Source organism: Crassostrea angulata, chromosome 5 (assembly GCF_025612915.1).
Source record: "Crassostrea angulata isolate pt1a10 chromosome 5, ASM2561291v2, whole genome shotgun sequence".
NCBI lineage: Eukaryota > Metazoa > Mollusca > Bivalvia > Ostreida > Ostreidae > Magallana > Magallana angulata.
This window is the reverse complement of record NC_069115.1, coordinates 3,313,394-3,335,451: the sequence shown is the minus strand read 5'-3', so window position 1 is coordinate 3,335,451 and position 22,058 is coordinate 3,313,394. Positions and strand designations below refer to the sequence as shown.

At 34.7% G+C, this 22,058-nt stretch overlaps 1 protein-coding gene and 1 long non-coding RNA gene across 2 annotated transcripts; both read right to left on the bottom strand.

Moving 5' to 3' along the window:
- Positions 1-8,742: 8,742 nt before the first annotated feature.
- On the bottom strand, positions 8,743-12,477 carry LOC128183636 (uncharacterized). Its single transcript, XM_052852739.1, has 4 exons — positions 11,420-12,477; positions 11,313-11,329; positions 10,727-10,923; positions 8,743-10,576 (listed from the first exon to the last, which is right to left on the bottom strand). Exons 3-4 carry the CDS (start codon positions 10,819-10,821, stop codon positions 8,743-8,745), a joined length of 1,929 nt encoding a protein of 642 aa, XP_052708699.1. The 5' UTR covers positions 10,822-10,923; positions 11,313-11,329; positions 11,420-12,477.
- Positions 12,478-20,034: 7,557 nt separating this feature from the next.
- On the bottom strand, positions 20,035-21,537 carry LOC128183145 (uncharacterized). Its single transcript, XR_008243549.1, has 2 exons — positions 20,683-21,537; positions 20,035-20,440 (listed from the first exon to the last, which is right to left on the bottom strand). It is a non-coding gene; the product is annotated as an uncharacterized LOC128183145 (long non-coding RNA).
- Between the last annotated feature and the right edge of the window lie 521 nt (positions 21,538-22,058).

Below are 22,058 nucleotides of genomic sequence, written 5' to 3'. Positions count from 1 at the left end.
TGCGTTGCTAACGCTGAGGGTAATAGTAAATTATATTAACTGCGTCTTAACCAATCAGATTTCAGTATTTAACATGAAAGTATAACAATATAATAATATAGCACTGAGCTCTAACTTCAACACTGTCATTCCTCTTAACCTTGTAATATCTATTTAATACAATGAATCTGTTTTGTTGAGAAATTCAAATGATTAAACATCATACATGGCAGACACAGCTGTCTAAATAACTTCACATTGTTTTAACTGCCAATTTTGTTGCCTTTTGATTATTGTCGGCATCTTTATTGGTAAGAAGTATATCGAATTGTTCTTCATCAAGTGATGCAAATTGTGCCATTTTGTTTTGCCTGCAAATGATCCAACTGAATGCAGTGAGAAACATGAAATTTCATTGGATCATAGAATAACGATAACGAATCATCTCAGTTTGGAAATCACCGATCTATTTTTAGTCCTATGTAGCAAAAATCAAATGTTATATTGACCTCCTCACGTGCAGGTGAACATAACGTTCTGTTTTTTCTACATTGTTTGGTATGAGCCAATCAGAGAGCTAGGAATTAATCAATCATATAATAACATATGATATATCATAGCATATGATCTGTTGATTTGATATTGTATTATATTTTGGTATAAAAGATCATTAACTATGATTTTCATAATTCATGTTTTATGATCAAGTTGTTCTTAGAAAGATGATGCATCATCTTGGTGAGCTTTGTAATCTATGATTACCTATGTTTTTTGTTTTTGTTTTTTTTTTAGGGGGGGGGGGGGGGTTCTATCAAAGTTTTAATTAGATAAAAATCTTGAAAGTGAGACAGATATAACGAAGTATAACGAAGTAAATCCTTTGCTCCCTAGGACTCTGTAATAACTGAACAGAGTTTTACTGTTAACTTTAAAACTGTTTAGTACAACAGTCACAGAGGTTGAAGAATGTTGAAGTAATGATGTCATGGTCTATGTATGATTGTATAACACCCTTGAAATGAAGTCTACTTGGTACTATAAGTTTACTTTTTACACAATTGTATATTGTAGATGCGATTACAATCATTCAAACCAGTCCAGTCCAGTCCATACAGTATTGTTAAGGTATGGTGTAGATTTTTGCACTGTCATGATTTGAGATATATTAGTCAAAAACTATATTTTGAGTAGAAATTATAGATTTCATTTAAAAAAAAGAAATGCTATTTTTGGTGATTCATGCTGGAATGAAGTTAGTTTGCATTGCAGAAAAAATACATAACCTGCATTAGAGAGTTATCTAAATATTTTCTGCGATAATTCTTTCTAGAGCCTGCATGAATCTCCAGAAGTAGCTTTATTAGGTCACCCAAAATGACTCCGGTGACCTATTGCAATTGGTTTTCGTCCGTCATTATGCGCTCAGATTTTACATTGTGTGTTAACTTTTAAATTTTAACTCCTTCAAATCTAGATGTCCAATATTTAAAAATGTGGAATGATGCATATAGCCCCAAAGAAACTTAAGGGGCAGGGCAATAGCCTATAGGGTTTTAATGTATAAATGTTGTAATCCTCTCAAAGAATAAATCCTATAGCCTAGGGTACTATGTGAAACTATTACTAATGTGTAACTATTATGATCCTCTTAGTGGACTTTATCTATAGCCCATGCAATGTCCTAATGTGTAATTGTTATAATCCTCTCAGAAGACACTATCAGTATTCAGGGCACTAAGGTGTAAAGGTTAGTACTAATGAGTAACTGTTCCAATTATCACAGAGGACTTTATCATTTGCTTACTTTACAAATGTGTAACTATTGTGATACTGTCAGGGGACTTTATCAACAGCGGAGGGTACTAATGTGAACTTGTTGTGATCATCTCGGGAGTCTGACCCATATAAACCTCTTGGTAGACAATGTCAATAGCCAAGAATACTAATGTGTAACTGTTGTGAATCTCTCAGGGGAGAGTATCAATTATACTTAAGTTACTAAAATGTAAACATTGTGTGTTTTTTAATCAGAGTATACAATATGGCACAATTTGATAAAAAAATGTAAGGCAGATATCATTTTTTAACCGGGTTTTCCAACGGAAAAATCCGGTTATTAAAATGGTGAAAATGGCGGGCGGGCGGGCGGATGGCGGGCGGGCGGCTGCCAAAAGGGTACCCTCATTGTACGGATAACTCCTCCTACAGTTTTCAAGATAGGAAGTTGTTCTTTTGCAGATCAATTGTACATATATCAGAGGTGTGCATATTGCTAGGATTTTGATTTCCGAGAATTTATGGAAAAAATACCAGCTTTTGAACTTAGTCATTTTTTGGCAAAATATTGCATATAGGGTACCCTCATTGTACGGATAACTCCTCCTACAGTTCTCAAGATAAGAAGTTGTTCTTTTGCAGATCAATTGTACATATATCAGAGGTGTGCATATTGCTAGGATTTTGATTTCCGATAATTTATGGAAAAAATACCAGCTTTTGAATTTAGTCATTTTTTGGCAAAATATTGCATATAGGGTACCCTCATTGTACGGATAAGTCCTCCTACAGTTCTCAAGATAGGAAGTTGTTCTTTTGCAGATCAATTGTACATATATCAGAGGTGTGCATATTGCTAGGATTTTGATTTCCGATAATTTATGAAAAAAATACCAGCTTTTGAACTTAGTCATTTTTTGGCAAAATATTGCATATAGGGTACCCTCATTGTACGGATAACTCCTCCTACAGTTCTCAAGATAGGAAGTTGTTCTTTTGCAGATCAATTGTACATATATCAGAGGTGTGCATATTGCTAGGATTTTGATTTCCGATAATTTATAAAAAAAATACTAGCTTTTGAACTTAGTCATTTTTTGGCAAAATGTTGCATATACATGTAGGGTACTCCATTTCACTGGATAAGGGTTGACATGGATTATGGATACAGTTTACATAAAAGAAAACCCGGTTTGCTGTCACATTGACAGCTTTTCACTTGTTGCAAAGAAAAGCCATGAAATGATAAACCTAGGCATGACTTGAAATTCATTAAATTCTTGCATTGTGAAGCTGTGTCAACTCATTGAACACAAACTCAGGGTTTTTAGGCAGAAAAAGCAATTTAGCAATTGAAATTTCAAAAAAAATTATCTTATATAAAAAAATTATTTATGAAAATGACATGAAAAGCAGTTATACAATTAAGTTTTTAAAATACAGGGATGAGTGGGGTGAAGGTCAATATTACGGCGATTCTTATAAAATTAATTTGTCGTTGTCTTCAAAGCTCTTTTTTCTACAATCTGAAACAGTCTTTGCGCTTAACTTTTTTTACTACAAGCCCATAGGGCAAGTGAGGTTACAAAATCTGGTAGCCCAAACAAAATTTTATTAGCCCAAATCAAGAACAATAAAAACAACTTGACAAAAAATGACTTATCATATTAAATTATATGATAATAATATTTAGTTATCCTTTTTATTCAAAAAATTACCTTTCAAATTCATGATTTTTTTATCTTTGATATGTTGTAGCCAGTGATAATAAGAAATTTCTAAACTGAATTCATGATTATTTCAAATTCTACATGTTAAAAGCAGAAATGGGTCAATAAATATCTGATTCCTGATTATCAACTCATCTCAGTACTTTGATTCAACACGTTGTCAATGATAGACTGGCATGCCTGCCAGACTGGCAATGCATGATATCGTAGGATAGAGACAAAGGACCAGTATGTTTCAATGACGAAGAAATAAGAGCTATTTGCATTATATTGCCCATTATCAATTCACGTTTGTACTCAAAATCCACTCCAAGAGATCCGATGAAAGAAAGGGTCTTCTCGCTTCGCGAGCTGGGTTTTTCTAAAAATAGATTTTATGCTTAACATTGAACAAGGTTTTCCCCGTGTAAGTTGTTGAATTCATGGGCGGCGATTGAACAAAAACTACTTTGATTTGTTTTATTTGTAAACATCAAGAAAAACTTAAGAAATATATGTGTAAAAAAGATAAGATTGTTTAAGCATTTCAAATTGACAATCACGCAAACAAAAGAGGTTAATGCATGCACTATTTTCATTAGTGCATGAATAATGTAGTGCAAAATATTCGCAGAAACAGCTATGATAACAAGGATCGCTCGCGAAGCGAGCCGACTCAAAAATGGTATCATAATTTCAATTACCGCCGGAAACAACATACTAGCCCATCGGGCATGCGCGAAAATAATATTTGGTAGCCCGATCCTGATTTTACTAGCCTCGGTCATCGGGCTACCGCTTAATTTCGAAGACTGCTGAAACTGCATGAAGTAATGTTAAGTGTCTGCAGTGTTTCACAGGGAGACATTACTGAGGGAAAAGCATAGGATTATACTGATAATCTGATATTATAATGAATTATTGATGAATGAATGTGACTCAAGTACAGTAATTGGTTTTAACAAAGATACTGATCAATCATGGATTTCGATTTATTATAGTCTGCGTGCTTTATTCAGCATGGATATTTTCTTTCTTTCAATAATTAAGGCTTTGATATTTTCATTCAAAACCTGGTGTTTTATAGCAGTTAGCTGCTGGAGTATAATCTTCTCAATTAAATAAAAAAAGAAAATCCATTTGTCATGTAAGGAATATTTTTATGTAACATTTACTCCTATAATGCAAGAGAGAGAGAGAAAGAGAGAGAGAGAGAGATTGTGTATTGTGAATTCACTGTGTACTGTGGATTCACTATCTGGAATTTATTGACATTGTCTTAAACGCTTAAATAATTCATAGCAAGCAAGTAGAAATTGTGTTACAGTCCCTAAAAACGTTATACTTTTCCATTTTTTTTATGCGCTCACAGTGCATTCAGTTGGCTCTCTGCTCTGCTCCTTTCATGCTCACCGTTCACAAAGTGCTCACCGTGTGTTCACAAAGCGTTCACCTTGCGCTCTCCGTTCTTTCGGCTTATAATTCATTCAGAACCAAAGGCTCAAGTGAGCTTTTCTGATCACAATTTGTCCGTTGTCTGTCGTTGTCGTCGTTATTGGCGTTGTCATCGTTGTTGTAAACTTTTCAAATTTTCATCTTCTTCTCAAGAACCACAGGGCAGATTTCAACCAAATTTGGCACAAAGCACCACTAGGTGAAGGGGATTCAAGTTTGTTCAAATGAAGGGCCACACCCTCTTTAAGGTGGCTCTATACACCCACAGTTTATTCCAATTTTCAATAGAAGACCACAAAACATATACTTATAAAATATTAAAATGATGATAGGGATACTATAGGTATTTTTAAAGAATTTTTTAATGTTTTTTCGTGTTTTTGTAAAATATTTTTTAAAAAGACAGCTATTAACAAATTGAGAGAATTGTTTTTGTCATATGATGGATATTTCCTTCGGACACATAAAAAAAATTATAACGCTTCTTAACATTCAAAAATGTTATTATTGCAATTTTTTTTTAGTATTTCCCCAAAACATAATTTTTCATATTTTCTTACTCTGTTGACAAATCATCTGAAAAAGTTGCTTAATGTTATAAGAAAATGTATTTTAATAAATGTAACATAAAAAATTGAATGAAAATCATTGCAAATAAACACAAAAAATATTTTAATTTTTATTTGGTATGAAAGTTCCTCAGGTAAGGGTTATCGTTCCTAAGTCCCAAGGCCCAAACAACTTGGGGACTTTTCATTTCTGAGTTGAAGAAAATTTCCTAAATATCACGATAGAATGATAAATATATACATACTTCATTATAGGCCTGTATAAGTGATTATATTCGCTTTAATGCAAAACTAAGTCAAATAAATAAAGGGGAAAATTGACTAGGCTAATAGGATTTATGTATCCCAACCTGAGAGAAATTCAAAGCAACCCTCCCATCCCCTTAAGGTGTCGATATTAATGTGCATTAAAGTATATTATAATTGCAATATTTTCACCTGTTTAGAATTTTCTTTCACTGTATTCAAATAAAAAATACGTTTTAGAAAATTTTGGAAAGTTAAGAAAATTATTGTTCTCAACAGGATTCGAACTCATGACCTACAGGTTTGTAGGGTAACTACGAAACCACTGCGCTATCGTGTAACATATAGGAAATGGGAAAGAAACTATCTAAAAAATTATACTTTATTTTATTGTTTATTTCGATAAATAATACCACACAACGTGAAGGTATCACATACCACATTACTTGTAAGTAATGAATTTTCCAATTATCAAATTAAATCTATTCATTTAACAAAATTTTCAAAAGAGCGGTCCCCATACATTTCGCCTCAGTTTAAATCAGCCAGTACCGGAATTGCCTGCTTCCAGATTTACTTTTTTGCGTACTGCGTCATCAAAAAGTGGTGTATAGAGCCACCTTAAAGAGGAGATAATTGAGAATTATTGAAAATTTGTTGGTATTTTTCAAAAATCTCTTCTCATAAACTATTCGGCCTGAAAAGCTTAAACTTGTGTGGAGGCATCCTCAGGTAGTGTAGATTCAAGTTTGTTCATCATGGTCCCCGGGGGTAGGGAGGGGCTACAAGAGGGGGATCAAGTTTTACATAGGAATATATAGAGAAAATCTTTAAAAATCTTCTTCTCAAAAACTATCAAGCCATAAAAGCTAAAATTAAAATGGGAGCATCCTCAGATAGTGTAGATTCAAGTTTGTTCAAATCACGGTCCCCGTGGATAGGGTGGGGCCACAATTGGGGGATAAATTTTTTATACAGGAATATATAGAGAAAATCTTGAAAAAAAATTCTTTTAAAAACTATGTGGCCAAGAAAGCTCAAATTTGAGTGGAAGCAATTCCACAGATAGTGTAGATTCAAGTTTGTTCAAATCATAAACCCCGTAAATAGGGTGGAGCCACAATTGGGGGATACATTTTTTATACAGGAATATATAGTGAAAATCTTTTTAAAAAATCTTATAAAAACTATTTGGTCAAGAAAGCTCAAATTGGCGTGTGACTATCCTCAGATAATGCAGATTCAAGTTTATTCAAATCATTGTCCCTGGGGGTAAGGTAGGGCCACAATGGGGGATAAATTTTTATATATAGAGAAAATCTTTTAAAATCTTCAAGTTTGTTTAAATAATAGTCCATTTACCTGGGGTAGGGTCAGGCCACAATGGGTGATGAATTTTTACATAGGAATATATAGAGAAAATCTTTAAAAATCTTCTTTTTAAAGACTATTTGGCCAGAAAAGATTAAACTTGTGTAGAGGCATCCTCAGGTAGTGTAAATTCAAGTTTGCAAAATCACAGTCCCTAGTGGTAGGGCGGGGCCGTGATGGCGGTTTGAATTTTTACAGAGGAATATATAGAGAAAATATTTAAAAATATTCTGGAAAAGTTTTCGGTCCAAAACTGACAGTACCGTACTTAGTGTGAAAGCACAGGTTATGCAGATTTAAGTTTGATGAAACATGATGATTCCTTAGAGAAAAGTGGGGCCACGAAATGGGGGGGGGGGGGGTATATAGGAATAGAGAAAAATCTTCTTACAGGTACAACAACAAAAGGGGCTTGGTATTTACCAAAAAAAATAAAGGTGGATAAAATTGGCAGATTTTCAGTTTTTTTTAGCAAGATCTACTGTACTTAGTTGTCAAGATATTTTGATACTGTAATGCTAATTTGATCAGAATTGAGGCAATTGTTGCTCAGGTGAGCGATGTGGCCCCTGGGCCTCTTGTTCTTTTTTCAATAACTGATGGGCTGAAATAAATACTGTTGAGATAATTCTGAAGTACAGTACAGGCAACGCGGATCCGTTATTGGCGTGCGTTACCGTCAGGCCAAAAAAAAAAATATCTCTGTTTCCTGTCACCTGACCAAAAAAAATAGGGTAGGTAGGTAGGAAAAACATTTTATTTTTAAAAAACATTTTATTTTTTTAAACTTGAAAGATGTGTCATATTAATAGGGGAAACAGTGTCTTCAGGCCTCAGATGAAGCTTTAAAATTTTCCATAGGGCCTCTGTGTAATAATGTCCTTTCCCTGCAAGATGCAGCTTTCACAGATGGGAAGAACAGTCTTGAACTTCTGCAAGAGTTCTTTATTAACTTCCCCCTCTCCACAACAATATGAACAAAGGTTTGCATGGCCAAGACCACTCCTGTAGTAGGATAATTCAACCGGACTTTCACATGTGATGGTTGACCTCGCCATTACCGTTTTATATAATGGATTTGAAGGAGGGAGTATCGGTGATCCACAGGTGTATTCTAGCTCACTAAGGTCACATACAATTGAATATTGTTGTCTTTCAGTTAATCTGTATTTTGAGTATACTACACGCGGTTTCCTGCATTCTATGCATTCTACAATTGATCTGGCATTCTGTACAGTACACAGACTTGGTGTTGATTGAGGTTCCTCAATATATCCCAGTACATCAACATTCTTACATGTATTTGTCAGCACAGTCGAGCAATCAACGCCTTCTGCAGGTTCTAGTGGTTTCTTTTTTTTCAAAAGTTTCAGGGTTGGTCTGTCCTTTTCTGTTGTTTCTTTCCCTCTCACCTCTGAGTATGGAAGATAATGTTCACCTGTGGCATCTAACTGGGGGTCTGGTAGCCATGAAGGTTGAGAATTTCTAGGGGGAATGCAGCAAGATACATTGTCACATTTCTTGATTTGGAAAACATATTGTGTAGATTTGCAGTGACGGTCCAACCAATCTTGGTATGACTTGATTTTTCTAGTGTGTGTCTTCTGCAATTTTGTCAGGTCCATGTCTGGAAATAGTTATCTTAGGTGTCGTTTCATTACCTCAATATCTTGGTCACTGAGAGGATCTAAGACCTGAACAGTTTCATCTTTGAGCTTCAATCTGATAAATCTATTCTGAATGGTTCTTTTTACTTCCTCAAGAGATTCTGTCCACCCTTGTCTTATTCTAAAGTTGGGGTTTTCTTCATGAAAAGCCCTGACTTCTGCCATGCTATTCTTGTTTTTCAAAGCATCTTCAATCTTTTTCTCACAGGGTTTTCTTTCTAAAGACACATTTTGTAGTCCTAGATTTAAAATGCTCATCACCCTCTCTGCTGGATTTGTATAACTATGGCCTGGTGCACAGCGAGCATGGATTAAAAGGTCCAAGTTAAACTCCTTAAACAAGCAGATGTTTGCTAGTTTAACAGCTTCCAGAGTGTTTCTTTGATCTACTCCACCGTCTGTGAATTTCAACAGCATTGGCTTAGGATCATTGCCTGAACTAAGCATCATCTTTGAAAGGAATGCTGCATGACGAAAAGGAGATGCAGTCTGAAAAATTGAATCATTCAGCACAGTAAAAACCTTTCCACGTACAAAAGATTTGTCAACACTTTTTGGCACTTCGCATTGTAATACAACTGATGGTGTGAGTGAACACCGTGTCATGTCGTGATCAAGGGCAACAAGGGTGCTGGAAGTAGGTACAATTGATTTTTTTCCCCTTACTCCTGTTGATACTGAAGCACCAGGATCACCAATTGGTACTTTTGCCTTATCATCGCAGCATACCATCATGCATCTTTCAGCTTCCTCTACAGCAAATGATTTTAGATACTTAAACTGAGCATTGCAGAAATGACTGTCAGGATGAGTTGTGCGTAGTTGTCTTCTTTGAATTTTAAACTGTACATTTAAACGAGATGTAAAGTTCAAAGCCCCATGGCAATATGGATTTCTCGGTGCAAACTGTAGTTTTACAAGACTTGCTGAAGGAACAGGGGTACCAGGTGGACAAGTAGATACTGCTCTCTGGATCATGTCTGATATTGAAATGAATTCACTGAGATGTGCATGGCCATGTCTCCTGTCATCAGCAGCTGTAATATTCTCAAGAACTTCTTGAAGCTTTTCAAAAAACACATCAAACTTCGTGTTTGGTCTTCCTGGATTGGTATGCCTTAGATCTGCAATTAAATCTGTATGGCCTAATGAAATGAGACGTAAACGTTCTTGCATAACCGGATTAGTTGTTTGACTGCCATCAAATGCCAACTCCTTGTATATGTATTCTATAACAGATGGTGACAAGGAAGTTATATTATTAATCTTCTCTTTGAATGTTTTTTTCATCTCTCGGGTGTGAAATTCCTGAATTTCTGACCTTGCTGTCTGCAACAACCTGGCACCCTGAACTAATATCTGTGACTCTGCACGGTTCTCTAGTGTTCTACAGATTATGAATGAGGATGTTGTTGATCCACCTGGACTGAATTTAAGTATGTCTATTGGAACAGACAGCTGAAGACCCTTAAGGAATCGGTATTTCTGCTTTGAGTCAATAAATGGTTCATTAACATGCTCTTTTTCATCAAAAATAAAAAATTCTCCAACTTCCTTTCCTTTTATGATAGCATCAAGCAGGTGGTATTGCTGCTTAACCAATGATGATGGTGTCCTATGCTCAATAGTTGCATCTTCAGCAATTGTTCTTGCAGGATGCATCTCTGCATGAGTTGTCTGCATTTCTTCATTCTTTCTTTTTAGGTAGTTGCTATAGGAATCAAAACAGTCAGCCAGGCCCTGAATTTCTTTACTTCCCTTCCTCCATGCTTCAGTAGAAGAAGTTATGGGTCTCAATAGAACACTACAAAAATGATATTCATATTTAAAAAGCATTAACAATTTGCCACTGCATAAGAAATAATCTTTGGTTCATCAAAAATAAATATTGAAAAGGTGATCGTTTACTATATTTTTTAGTAATAAAAGAGTTGTAGCACAAATTAAAACTGACCTATATAAAGTTTCTGCATGAGATTTAAGACATCCAGCATCAAGAGGCATCTGTTTCATTTTCTTCCTTTTGACCTCATTAAACCCTTGGTACATGTCAAATGCATCAGGAATTGGAGTTAGATCCTGTCTGTCATGTGCAGCATCGTTGATAGTCAAATGTTGGTTCGTAATGTACCACAGCGCGTTACATAACACCTGAAATAATAACTATCTTATAAGCCTTCATCAAGTTAACTTAAACATTTAACTATCTAAGTTGAACATCTTATCTTCTATTTTCCACTTAATATTTAATATAATAATACATGTCTTTATAAAAAAGAAGGCACAAATTTATCATTATTGATATAAAACTGTACATTGTGGATAGCACATGTATCTTTATATTAGATTTGGTAAGCAGTATATGTTTGTTAAATATATATATTAATATGACGACATTTAAGATGAAGATACAAGGATGAGAATTAATGAAGACTGAAGGATTAGAGTGGAGGAAGACACACAAAACCATATATAAGTGCACAGACTATTAACTAGCAATAGCATAGATGACCAATCCCTTTGCATAGTTTCAAACTTACCAAAGTAAAAGTCAAATCTGTCAGAGAAATAACAATCTTTAAACTTGCATCAAAATGAATTTAATAAGAATTATCATCTTTAAAATTAATTTCCTTGGAACACATACTTGAACTATATAGCTGCCCTCTGTCTGTAGCACTGGTTTAGGGAGATCCAACTTGTGTTGCTTAAAAAAGGTCTCAATTAAGTTGTTGTACAACTCATCCTTTCTGGAAAGCCCACCTTTGACCCCTGAGCTAGAAAAAGTTCAGTAAAATCTATTTATTTACAACACAAGCATTTAATATAAAAAATTTCACTTGCACCTTATTTTAAGCAAACAGCATATATTTCTTCAAAGAAAAAAGTGTCTTAATATTGAGCCATACATGTACAATGTATATTATTAAAAGATCTTTTTAATATGTCAGAATATTTTGACACCTTATTTAATATTTAAAATCATTTGATGTAGAACAATCTCTTTAATATGCTAACAAAAATATACCCCACATTTGCTGCTTGATACCGGTAAATAAAATGTCCTTGAAACTGTATGCATGGTCAAGTACTTTGTTTGTAGTTTGATACATACCTGCTACGTTTCTTGTCGGGAATAGAACGGCCACCTGCCATCAGCAATTCAAATGCGTTTACAGCTTTTTTAGTCGCATTTGCAGCATGTTGTTGAAGTTTATTAAGCTCTGGGTCGTCGGTTGTTTTGCATATGAATAAAAAGGATCTTAATGAAAAGTTGCGAACGACTTCCCCCACCGATAAGGAACCGTGTATTCTTGTTTGATTTTGTGCAGACACCGTAAATTCTGCTTCTTTTGAATTATTCTGACAATCATGGTAAGATTCAAAGAGGTGTGTAAATGTTGTTGAATCCTTTACGCTAGTGATAAATTTCTTGCCATCTTTCAAATGTATACAAGGTTGGAATTCCAGAGACAGCACACTGGCTGTCTCCGGACACGCCATGTTAACGCAGTCAATGTTTATCGTGCGCTTTATCGACAAGACAGGTCAGGGTTTATTCTCAAACGTTTAGAAGACCGATTAGCTAAAATTAAAAACCTGTCGGTCAATCTTAATATTTCCGGGAAAAAAAAACTTGGCGATCGAAAAAATTTTTAGGGTCGGGGGTTAAAATATAGGGTCGGTCGGGCGACAGGAAACAGGAATATTTTTTTTTTTGGCCTCACGGTATTTTAATCGTTCCCGCGATACACCATCGCGGTTTTTGATCGCTGTATGGATTGCGACCATGATGACACCGCGACAGTGTGATTTACCGTTATTCCTGCTGCTGCTTGTTGTTGTTACTTTACCTGTACTGTACATTACAGGCAATGCGGGTCGCGTAAATCCACGTCAAACATGCGACTTCAGATTTAAGCATAACATCTGCATTTAAATTGTGGTCCATATTATTATAAAATTAGTAAATCATATTTATGAAATAGAATTTCATGAAATCGGAAACTACATTCGAATCACAACATAACATGAGTATTTCGCTGTTAAATTTTGTGATGTGTAAATAAGAACACATATCATTGTATTTGATGTGCTTTATTCAGTTATTATTTCTATTAGTTGATAATACGGTTTTTATAACAATGTTAAAATTAAATATTTTCATTAGATTAACTCGTATCAATGCAGAGCAATTTCATCGTCTCATTTTATTAGTTGACACGCATAGTGCCGTAAACTGTCAATACATGTGTATGTTTTAAATTGAGAAATGAACAAATGTCGGGAATCAACTAACAAATCTATTTTCCATTCAATAATAAAATTATCATTCATATATAAAGTTGGTGCTGCGTTAAAGCACATGGAATCATAACGTGTTATGTTAGTATGCGTTTCCTGTGTATACATATAAAGTTTAAGTCACGATAATTTTCTGTGTATACATGTAGTGATTAACAAACTCAGGGTAGAAAATGACATGCCCTTGAGGGTTTTCACACCTATTCACTACAAAAGAAAAAGTCTATATCGCGTATGGCTTCGTCTAATCGCACAACACCTTACTGGAGAGAGAGAGAGAGAGAGAGAGAGAGAGAGAGAGAGAGAGAGAGAGAGAGAGAGAGAGAGAGAGAGGCGTTTAGGCGTAATTTAACGTACACTTATGTGAAATATACTGATATCCAATACTAAATATTCATAAAATTAGTATTGATAAAAAGAATATGGTACACTGTGATTGAATCCATGATTTGAATCCACGTGCTGCACCTGTCAATCAATGTAGCCCGCTAGCTCTACCACGTGTTCCCTCCATGATAAAGTTTCATTCTATTAGTTTTATTTTTAATAAAGAAAATAAGTATGTCTAAGAGTTAAGTTTTTTTACAATGTTCGTGATGCATGATATACTGTGTTTGGAAAGTTAAATTCGTTGTGTTTTTTCTCTATCTCTCGTTTAGTTAATAATGGAGGTTTTTTGCGGGAAGAAACATCTTAAACCCGTTTAGCGATTAAAGAACGCAGTAAAATGAATCAATTATTTGATATAAATATTAGTAAAATTGTTTTATATGCATGTATGATTCTTCTTGGTCCATCGTTACACAGATTATCTACCTGTCTCATTCCTGTGTATTCTGTGCGTTCAAGCGTAGAGTGATTTCCTGTCAGTGCAATGGTTTCACACCTTTGTGTAAAACAATTGGGACTAAAGTCAAATAAAGTTAACTTCGACAGTCATGGTGGCGGGGTAAAGTTACGAAAACGGGAAACGGGTTTACATATTTGTAGTAGCTTTATATTCAATAAGATTGCATGTACATGCACACATAAAATGATAGCAATACATTTAATGAAATGTTTAAATGTTTTTTTTATCGGCATGAAATATCAACAGCAAAACTTCCAAAACATTTTCTTAATTTCTTTGAAATGTGTAAGAACATAAGAACGGTTTAACAACATTTCCTTCTCAAAAAAATTATCTAGTTATTCTGTTAAGAGAGAGAGAGGCTCGGTCGCGAGCGAACGGTAACCTCCGTCACGATGGGTAGCTGGTACACCATCACGACAACATGACAAGGGATACCCACAATATCTTTCGATTACATAATTTTATGCAACTCTGGGTATCTCTAAGGCCCCTTACTCTCTATTTGTTATACATGTAATTCAGTTCAGAAAGATACACGTTAATTTGATTTTTCGCATTACGATGGGGCGTATTCGAAGGTGGCTGGAAGACACTCGGTACAGTACAGCTCACGAGTATCCCGACACCCACCGTGTAAAAAACACGGTGGAAAACGGTCTGTGTCGCACCGTGTACACGGTGTGTCACCGTGTATGTGTATTGGAAAATTCAAGAAAAAGCACCGTGTCGCACGGTGGCCGCCTGTGTAACACCGTGGCCACTGTGTTACTCCGTGGATATTGTTACCTGAGACGTTTATAGAAATAGCGTATGTTTAGAAATAAATAAATTATGGCTAAACAAGGGTTGAAACATATATATCCTTTTCATATTTAAAAAAAAAAATGAATGTCGACTTTAGTTGCACGGACCCAGAAAATTGTCGGGGCTGTCAACGTGAAGTTATTTTTTTGTGATCTGAAAACTCGACGTAAATGGGTACCTTTTAATTCATTTGTTCTTAAATAAATTGAAATAAATTCATCAAATGTATTTAATAATCAATTGATATATAATCAAAATTCAAATCAATTTAATTCATCAGGTTTTTTTTATAAACACGCTTGATGTTGTAACTGACGATCCGATTAAAATATCGGGAGCTTAAACGTCTTACTTTCTGTTATATCTGAAAACACTTTCTGATCTATTAATGAATTTACAGCCTTACTTTAAACCAATTAAAAATGAGAAATGAAAACATTTCAGATCATGTTTGTTTAAAAACATGTTGATGTGCTGTAGTAAATAACAACCCCATATTACCGGTGACTCGAATAGTTTGGACTTCAGCTATTAATGTAGCAATAAATAAACAAAAAATCTCTTTTATATTTTAGATTATAGATAACTACATGTACATACTCTTGTTAAATTATATTCAAGATTTGTACATGTACTAAAAATATACCCGCATTTCATAAAATAACTTTCAACTTTATTTCCGTACAGCTGGTAATGGCGCGGTGATTTCACATGAAAAAATCAGTCGTGCGATACACCTGTACCGAAGCTGATCAGATACACAACATTGTCTTTCATCTTGGGTTCTATACACAACAGGTGTAATTGTTTGTCTTGTTAGGTGTCATTGTAATTTACAATTAACTGTGTGTATATTTGGACGTCTGAACAGGTGTACTCGAGATGCCGTTATTCACACCTTTCCACGGACACCTGTTTGGTAACTCATCACAACGCGTCGTGTGTATGGTCTGAATATATTTTACTTCTTCTTTGTTAGTTCCCTGATTTTTCCTTATCTCTAACAAACAAAAAAATTGTCTGTAGATGTGTACACAAACTACTACACGTAAGACTATCGGCGCGTGGATCCACAGAACAATTCCGAATTCAGCAACTCTATAAATGCGGGAATTTCACAAAGTATTAACTTGCGATAAGAAATTATTTACCGGGTGCACATACATGTATGTATGAAAAAACCTGATTGATTAAAAAGATGAATGAGATAATACCGGTAACTTTTTGCAAGCATTTATAACAAACACAACTTTATTTACTTTATAACCAATCTAATATGTGTGATGTGAAATAGCGTTGAAATTTTAACGAAAAATCTTATTACATCATATACTTTACAAACTTCTATTCATTGTGTTGAAATCGTTATTAAAACCATGGATCTAACATAAATGAATTAAATTCATACAAATAGAACTCTTATAATTCTAAAATGATTGCACAAAAGACAAAAGTACAGAGAGAGAGAGAGAGAGAGAGAGAGAGAGAGAGAGAGAGAGAGAGAGAGAGAGAGAGAATTTTACAGCGCAATATTCCAACCCTCATACATGCAGTATAAGAATGAAAAAAAACTAAACATTTCAAACACTTAATACTTCATTGTTTAACATTTTTCTATTTTGCGGACTTAAAAAAAACAATAGAACGACATTTATTCCTTATCATGGAAGGCATGGAAGGAGCACGTGGTCTATCTCGCGGGCTGATTTGATTGACAGGGATAGCACGTGAACTCTGACTGCATAGATTCTATCGCAATTTTAGGGAAAAGGGTTCAATATAAGGGAAACTATAAATCTAACTTATTACACTGAATTACAAGTGAAATGTACTTAAAATTAAACTCATGCAAGTATTCTCTCTCTCTCTCTCTCTCTCTCTCTCTCTCTCTCTCTCACTCTCTCTCTCTGACGATCATTAAACAATCAAACAGTACTGAGTAATTTCTTGGAACACTTATAATTTCTAAACTCAAGTTGCTTATAAAGATGAAATAAAAAATTATCAAGTACCGATCCACGGATTCTAAGCGCTATGAATATGTACCGTGCGGTACTACATGGACAAGTACATCACACATATGTATAAAAGAAAGAATATTTGAAAATATGAATATAAAGCTGTATAATTATATTATTAAGAGAAAGTACAGTTGTTTTCAACAACCAGTTAGATTTGTTATCGTTGAATAGAGTATAAGTGAGAGAAGATCACAGTTATGATTCTATGCACTATTGAAACTGCCAATCTACAGCAACTACGACTACTACAACGTTTAAAAACGGACTGAAACAAAAACAAAAACTTATGGAACAGTGTATTTGAATTTTAAAAAGGAAAATAAAGTGTTAGTGTTTTATTTGATCAAACCTTTATGTGGGCGATATCGATTTTTATGGCGTCGAGCGAAGCTCAAAAGCCATCTAGGGATCGTACGTCCGGAAGTTTGCAAATTTTTTAAGGAGCCAAACAACTCAAATGAGTGCAAAGTTTTCTTATGTGTTTGAAGAAAAATAGATGACATACTTCAACTTCGAGCAGAACTGTACGTATACGTACGTCAACAAAACGAGTTGGCAGATACGTAAGGGTTGATGTCTTTGAAAATGTTCATATTTTATTGTAAACAATATGTCTGGGTTTCAGCGGACGAATACACTTGCACGGAGACACATGCGATAGTTGGCCTACATACTCAATTTGGTTATGAAATATACCAGCCTGCAAAACAGATTATTTTGTATCCATATCGAATATTGACAATGCACAAAAGTTTGATCTTTTAGAAACAAAACTTCCTACATTGAGCGATAAGTATATCTACAACCAAAAGCTATTTTTAACCAACTAGTGAACTACTTTCACTTTGTAAACAACGTGAATGGGTGCCTTTCTTTTATCTACCTCTGAACTTTTCGACCCGTGTCATTTGGACCCATGTGAATTTTAAATCAAATTGATAGTAAGAGAAAGTCTGTTTATCAGCAGTATACAAATTACAATATATAGAATTAAACACAATCATAATTTTAATATTTAATTCTATATGAATAAAGAGAAAAAAATCTAAACAAAAATTTAACTCTTAAGATATTTCTTAACTTAGATTTTTAATTAACCATCAATTTTTTTTTAAGAATTAGGTGAGTCAATTTGTAATGAATTGTATTTTAATTAGTTATGTGATAAAAAACATAATTTTTTAAATTATTTTTGAAAGTTGACTAATGTATTTGTCTTTATATTTGTTTTTAAAAAGTAAGTATAATTGATACCAATTTCTAATTGAATGGCCAATAACCAAATCAGAATGATTTTTGAAAATATAAAAAAAATCACACTTAATTTCAATATTTCTATTATTTTAGTTGACTGCGTAAAATCTATATTAAATTTCATTTTTGTTAAATTGACCGCCCAACTCAATTTTTATAAAAATAATCTCCAGCAAACAACAAGAAAAGTTGGTCTCGTTTTAAGTACACACATTACTAAGAGTTACAAAATCATACTTTGTTTTCAGGATACTTTTTAAATCTACAGTACCTAAGTGTACATTTGATCAATGAAGGAGAACCATAAATAACACAAATGAAAAATATATGCATTTTTGTAATAGTAGAGATTATTTTGACTTTAAAAAAAATTATTTAGATTTTTATTCTTCAAATTAACTTTAACTCGACGCCATTGTGGCCCTTTAGGCCTTTGATTTTGTTCTTAATATCAACATAAATCAACCGTAACAATTGCATACGTCTGACAATTGCGTGACTAAAAATTTTATTTATTTATTTCTATTTCGTTGTCTTTTTCTTTAATTCTCTTACGTACATCAATTGATATTTTATTCTTTATAAGTTTTATTCCTTAATCCTCCTTTTTTCACAGGTAAATACCGCGAGTTACACCGTGTTACTGTCCGTGTTGCATCGCGTTGCACCGTGTCGCACCGTGTTTTTTCTCGTTCTGTGGCCGTAACAGAGAACAATAGATCAAAGGTACCGACACTTCCACGCTCAGCGTGGACTTTCAAACACAGTGGTCGGTGTTTTTGTCGGGATACTCGTGAGCTGTACTGTATCTTCCATCTCTCGCAGCTTGGGCCTTATGTCCTGCTCACATCCAGCATGCAAGACCACAGCTATGGCCGGCCCCACTGAACGTCATACTCATTTCCACACTGAATATTCAAGTCAGACTGAGTCTTGAAGAACACACGGCTTTGCATTAAAAAGATTTTCATCGCAAACGTAACGCACTAGAAAGTGGGAATCCTCGCGCAATGACAAACGACGAGCCATACTTAAATTAACGCAACACAAATTCACTAAAACGTGAATTCACAAAAAATGTTCTTTTCACGTAGATGATCTTGTAAGAAATGAACAGAATGTGCTAAAAATACTGGGTTGGTAATTTTATAGGAAGCCCTAATTTTTAATCACTTGGTAATCATTAGTTGACATGCATGGACTTCATCAACAGACAATACAAATGTAGTAGGACCAATTAATTGTTAAGAAAACACAATCACACTGCGTACACAGTTATAATTTTATTGGCAATTTAAATCATTTCATGATAATTTTTAATTTAACGACCTTCTTAAAATATGATAATGGATTCGAAAATATTTTATTTGCAATTGCTGCACAAGTATTAAATTAAAAACTATAATAATTTTTTAAATAGCTATGAAATAAAAAAAAAAAATAGTAAAAAAGACTCAAAGTATTTCGATTATATAATCTCTGTCAAAATCTGGTTAAATATCGTCATTAAATATAAAGAAACACGCAATTTATTTGTCATTGGGGGAGATAACTCCCGCTTGTATACGATACTTTTCCATCGATAATTTTACCGTGGCGGGGACAGGTAGATGATGAATTTACGGTGATGGGAACGCGGTATACCTGTCTCACCTGGCCGATCACCTCGATGTGTTTATACCGTGACGGGGCGCGGGAAACACGGGATCCGTGTTGCCTGTACTGTATTTGCAATCTGGAGATATCTTGTAAGCATTTTAACTAGACATGCAACTTAATCAGTACTTGCCATAATATCTGAACTTCGCTCTCTATGATAATCAGTCTAACTTTTTTCTACAAAAAGAGAATGTGATCATCATTAAAAATAATATCTGATCTTCTGATATTAAGCAATTCTGAAAATCTTAAGAAACCAGCAAAACTATGCAAACACATACTACAAATACAAATGTCTGGTAATTTACATGATTGGTTTCATAAACTACACACAATTTTCTTAATATGTCAGGAGTAATAGGTAACCTTTTATGACACGTTTTCCGTCCAATGATTCTGCTACATCCCTCTCTAACTGATTTTGCAAGATCAGATGAACAAGGATCCAACATCCCCGCCAATTTATAAGCCCAGCTGATAGCATAAAATGCTTTGTTGACTGACCCTTAAGCTTTTCCTAGATTTCTTATATGAGTCAAGTACAAAGCTACATGGAAATCTGAAGCTGGGGCAAATGGTACATTATGTGAGATACACCATTTACGGAAGTTATTTTAGGCATATTCCTATTTCTTCCTGGTATTTGGAGCCTTTGCACTCAAACATATGTCGGGTAGCTGTTTCGCCAAAGGTAGTAGATCAGCATCAAGCATCAGCATCAAGTGTGGTCCAAGATGAAGTCCATTTCCCGTTCTTGAAGATATCTGAAAAACTAAAATAAAAAATGATGTTTGATGACATGCTTGTCACTCTCCGTGCTTAACACATAAGCCTTTTGAAATTTATACATGACCTTGCCCTTTCTCATAGGCCTTGTCAAAATATGCATGTGCATAACCATGCCGGCAACTTAGCCCTGCCAAAATTAGTACATGCATAATCATGCCTTATTCCAGGCCTTGTTAATTATAACATACATGACTGCACCTTATACGAAGGCCATGTCATAAGTACCTATACCGAGGTATCCTTTCTGCAGTTTCTGCAGTAATACCCATACTAGTTTTTCTTGCAACTCGCACACATGGGTATAGTCCACTAATGCCTTTTCCATAGGTGGTAATGTTAACGTTAGGGTTCATAGCTTCGGCCCTAGTTTTCGTTGAGCAATGAGGGACCTCTCATCAAACTGTCTCTTTCCTGTTAAAATTTCGTGGTATGAAGTCAGATTCGTTTTCTGGCAAAATGCGTCTGTATTGAAAAACTCTGAAAATGAAAAAAAAGTAGGGAATTTCACAGTTTTGGAAAGGGTGCAGTATGTACATCAAACAATTTCAATTCTTTTCTTCAAATGGTAATTCAATTTTGACAATTGCTTTTAAAATTGCAAATCCTCTTTTCTGACGTGTCGAGCATTCCGATTTAAAATGTCCCAATAAATGTATATACACTCTGCAAGTATAGGAACTATTTTGCTTAAAGGCACTACTTTGTTGTCCTACCGATTCTTAAAATAGTTAGAGGGATATACCCACATACAAATATTTATTTACTTCTCCTTCCTCCCCATTTTGAAAATCATTGGAATCTGGGAGTCGATATAGAATAGTTACGGGCACATTGACTTCTCTACCTAACATATTCAATTTGTTTGCTGTGTACCCAGTGTGCCTGTTGATAGCAGACCTCAAAGCACCTGCTAATGGACCCAAGTACTGATCACAGCTCTTAGATAGGACAGCCATCAATGTAACAGCGTACCGTGTCCATAAGCGTGCTTTTGTAATGCTCAACTTGGCCATTCCATGTTGGTCTGTACAGTGTTGTCTGCGTTTTATGGATCCACAGGGTCTCGCACATTTTGCGGAATAGCTCGCGCTCAAAGTTTCTACCCTGACCTGTAAACACTTCATACTGTACCCAAACCTTGAGAAAAATTCATTGATTCATATTGTGGTCACTTCTGCTGTCTGTGATGGTAGTGGGACACACTCCACCCACTTTGTGAAGCTATCCCCGATCATGAGTATGTATATGTTTCTGTTCTCTGTGCGATGGTCCAAGGAAATCAAATGAACCTTTTCCATTGGACTACCTGCTTGAAAACTCTTCAAAGCAGAACAACTTTGGCAATGGACCCTTATTATTTTTACAACAGACATCACATGTGAGAACATAACTCTTCATGTCGGCAACCATCTACCACCAATAAAAATTCGATTTTAGTCTCTCTTTAGAGCGTTGAATACCTTGGTGTCCTGATGAAGGAATGTCATTGCACATTAGTACATCTTTTCTTCATGCAAAGCTTTAGGCACAAGAAGGTGCAGCTTATCTTTCTCCTCAGTGGGTTTCCACCAAATTACACCCTTATCATATAACATGAAACA

Coding starts and splice junctions, on each gene's coding strand:
- LOC128183636 (XM_052852739.1), bottom strand. CDS start 10,821: ATGTACCAAGGGTTTAATGAGGTCAAAAGGAAGAAAATGAAACAGATG. Junction 10,577..10,726: donor CATGCAGAAACTTTATATAG/GTCAGTTTTAAT, acceptor TCATTTTTGTAG/TGTTCTATTGAGACCCATAA.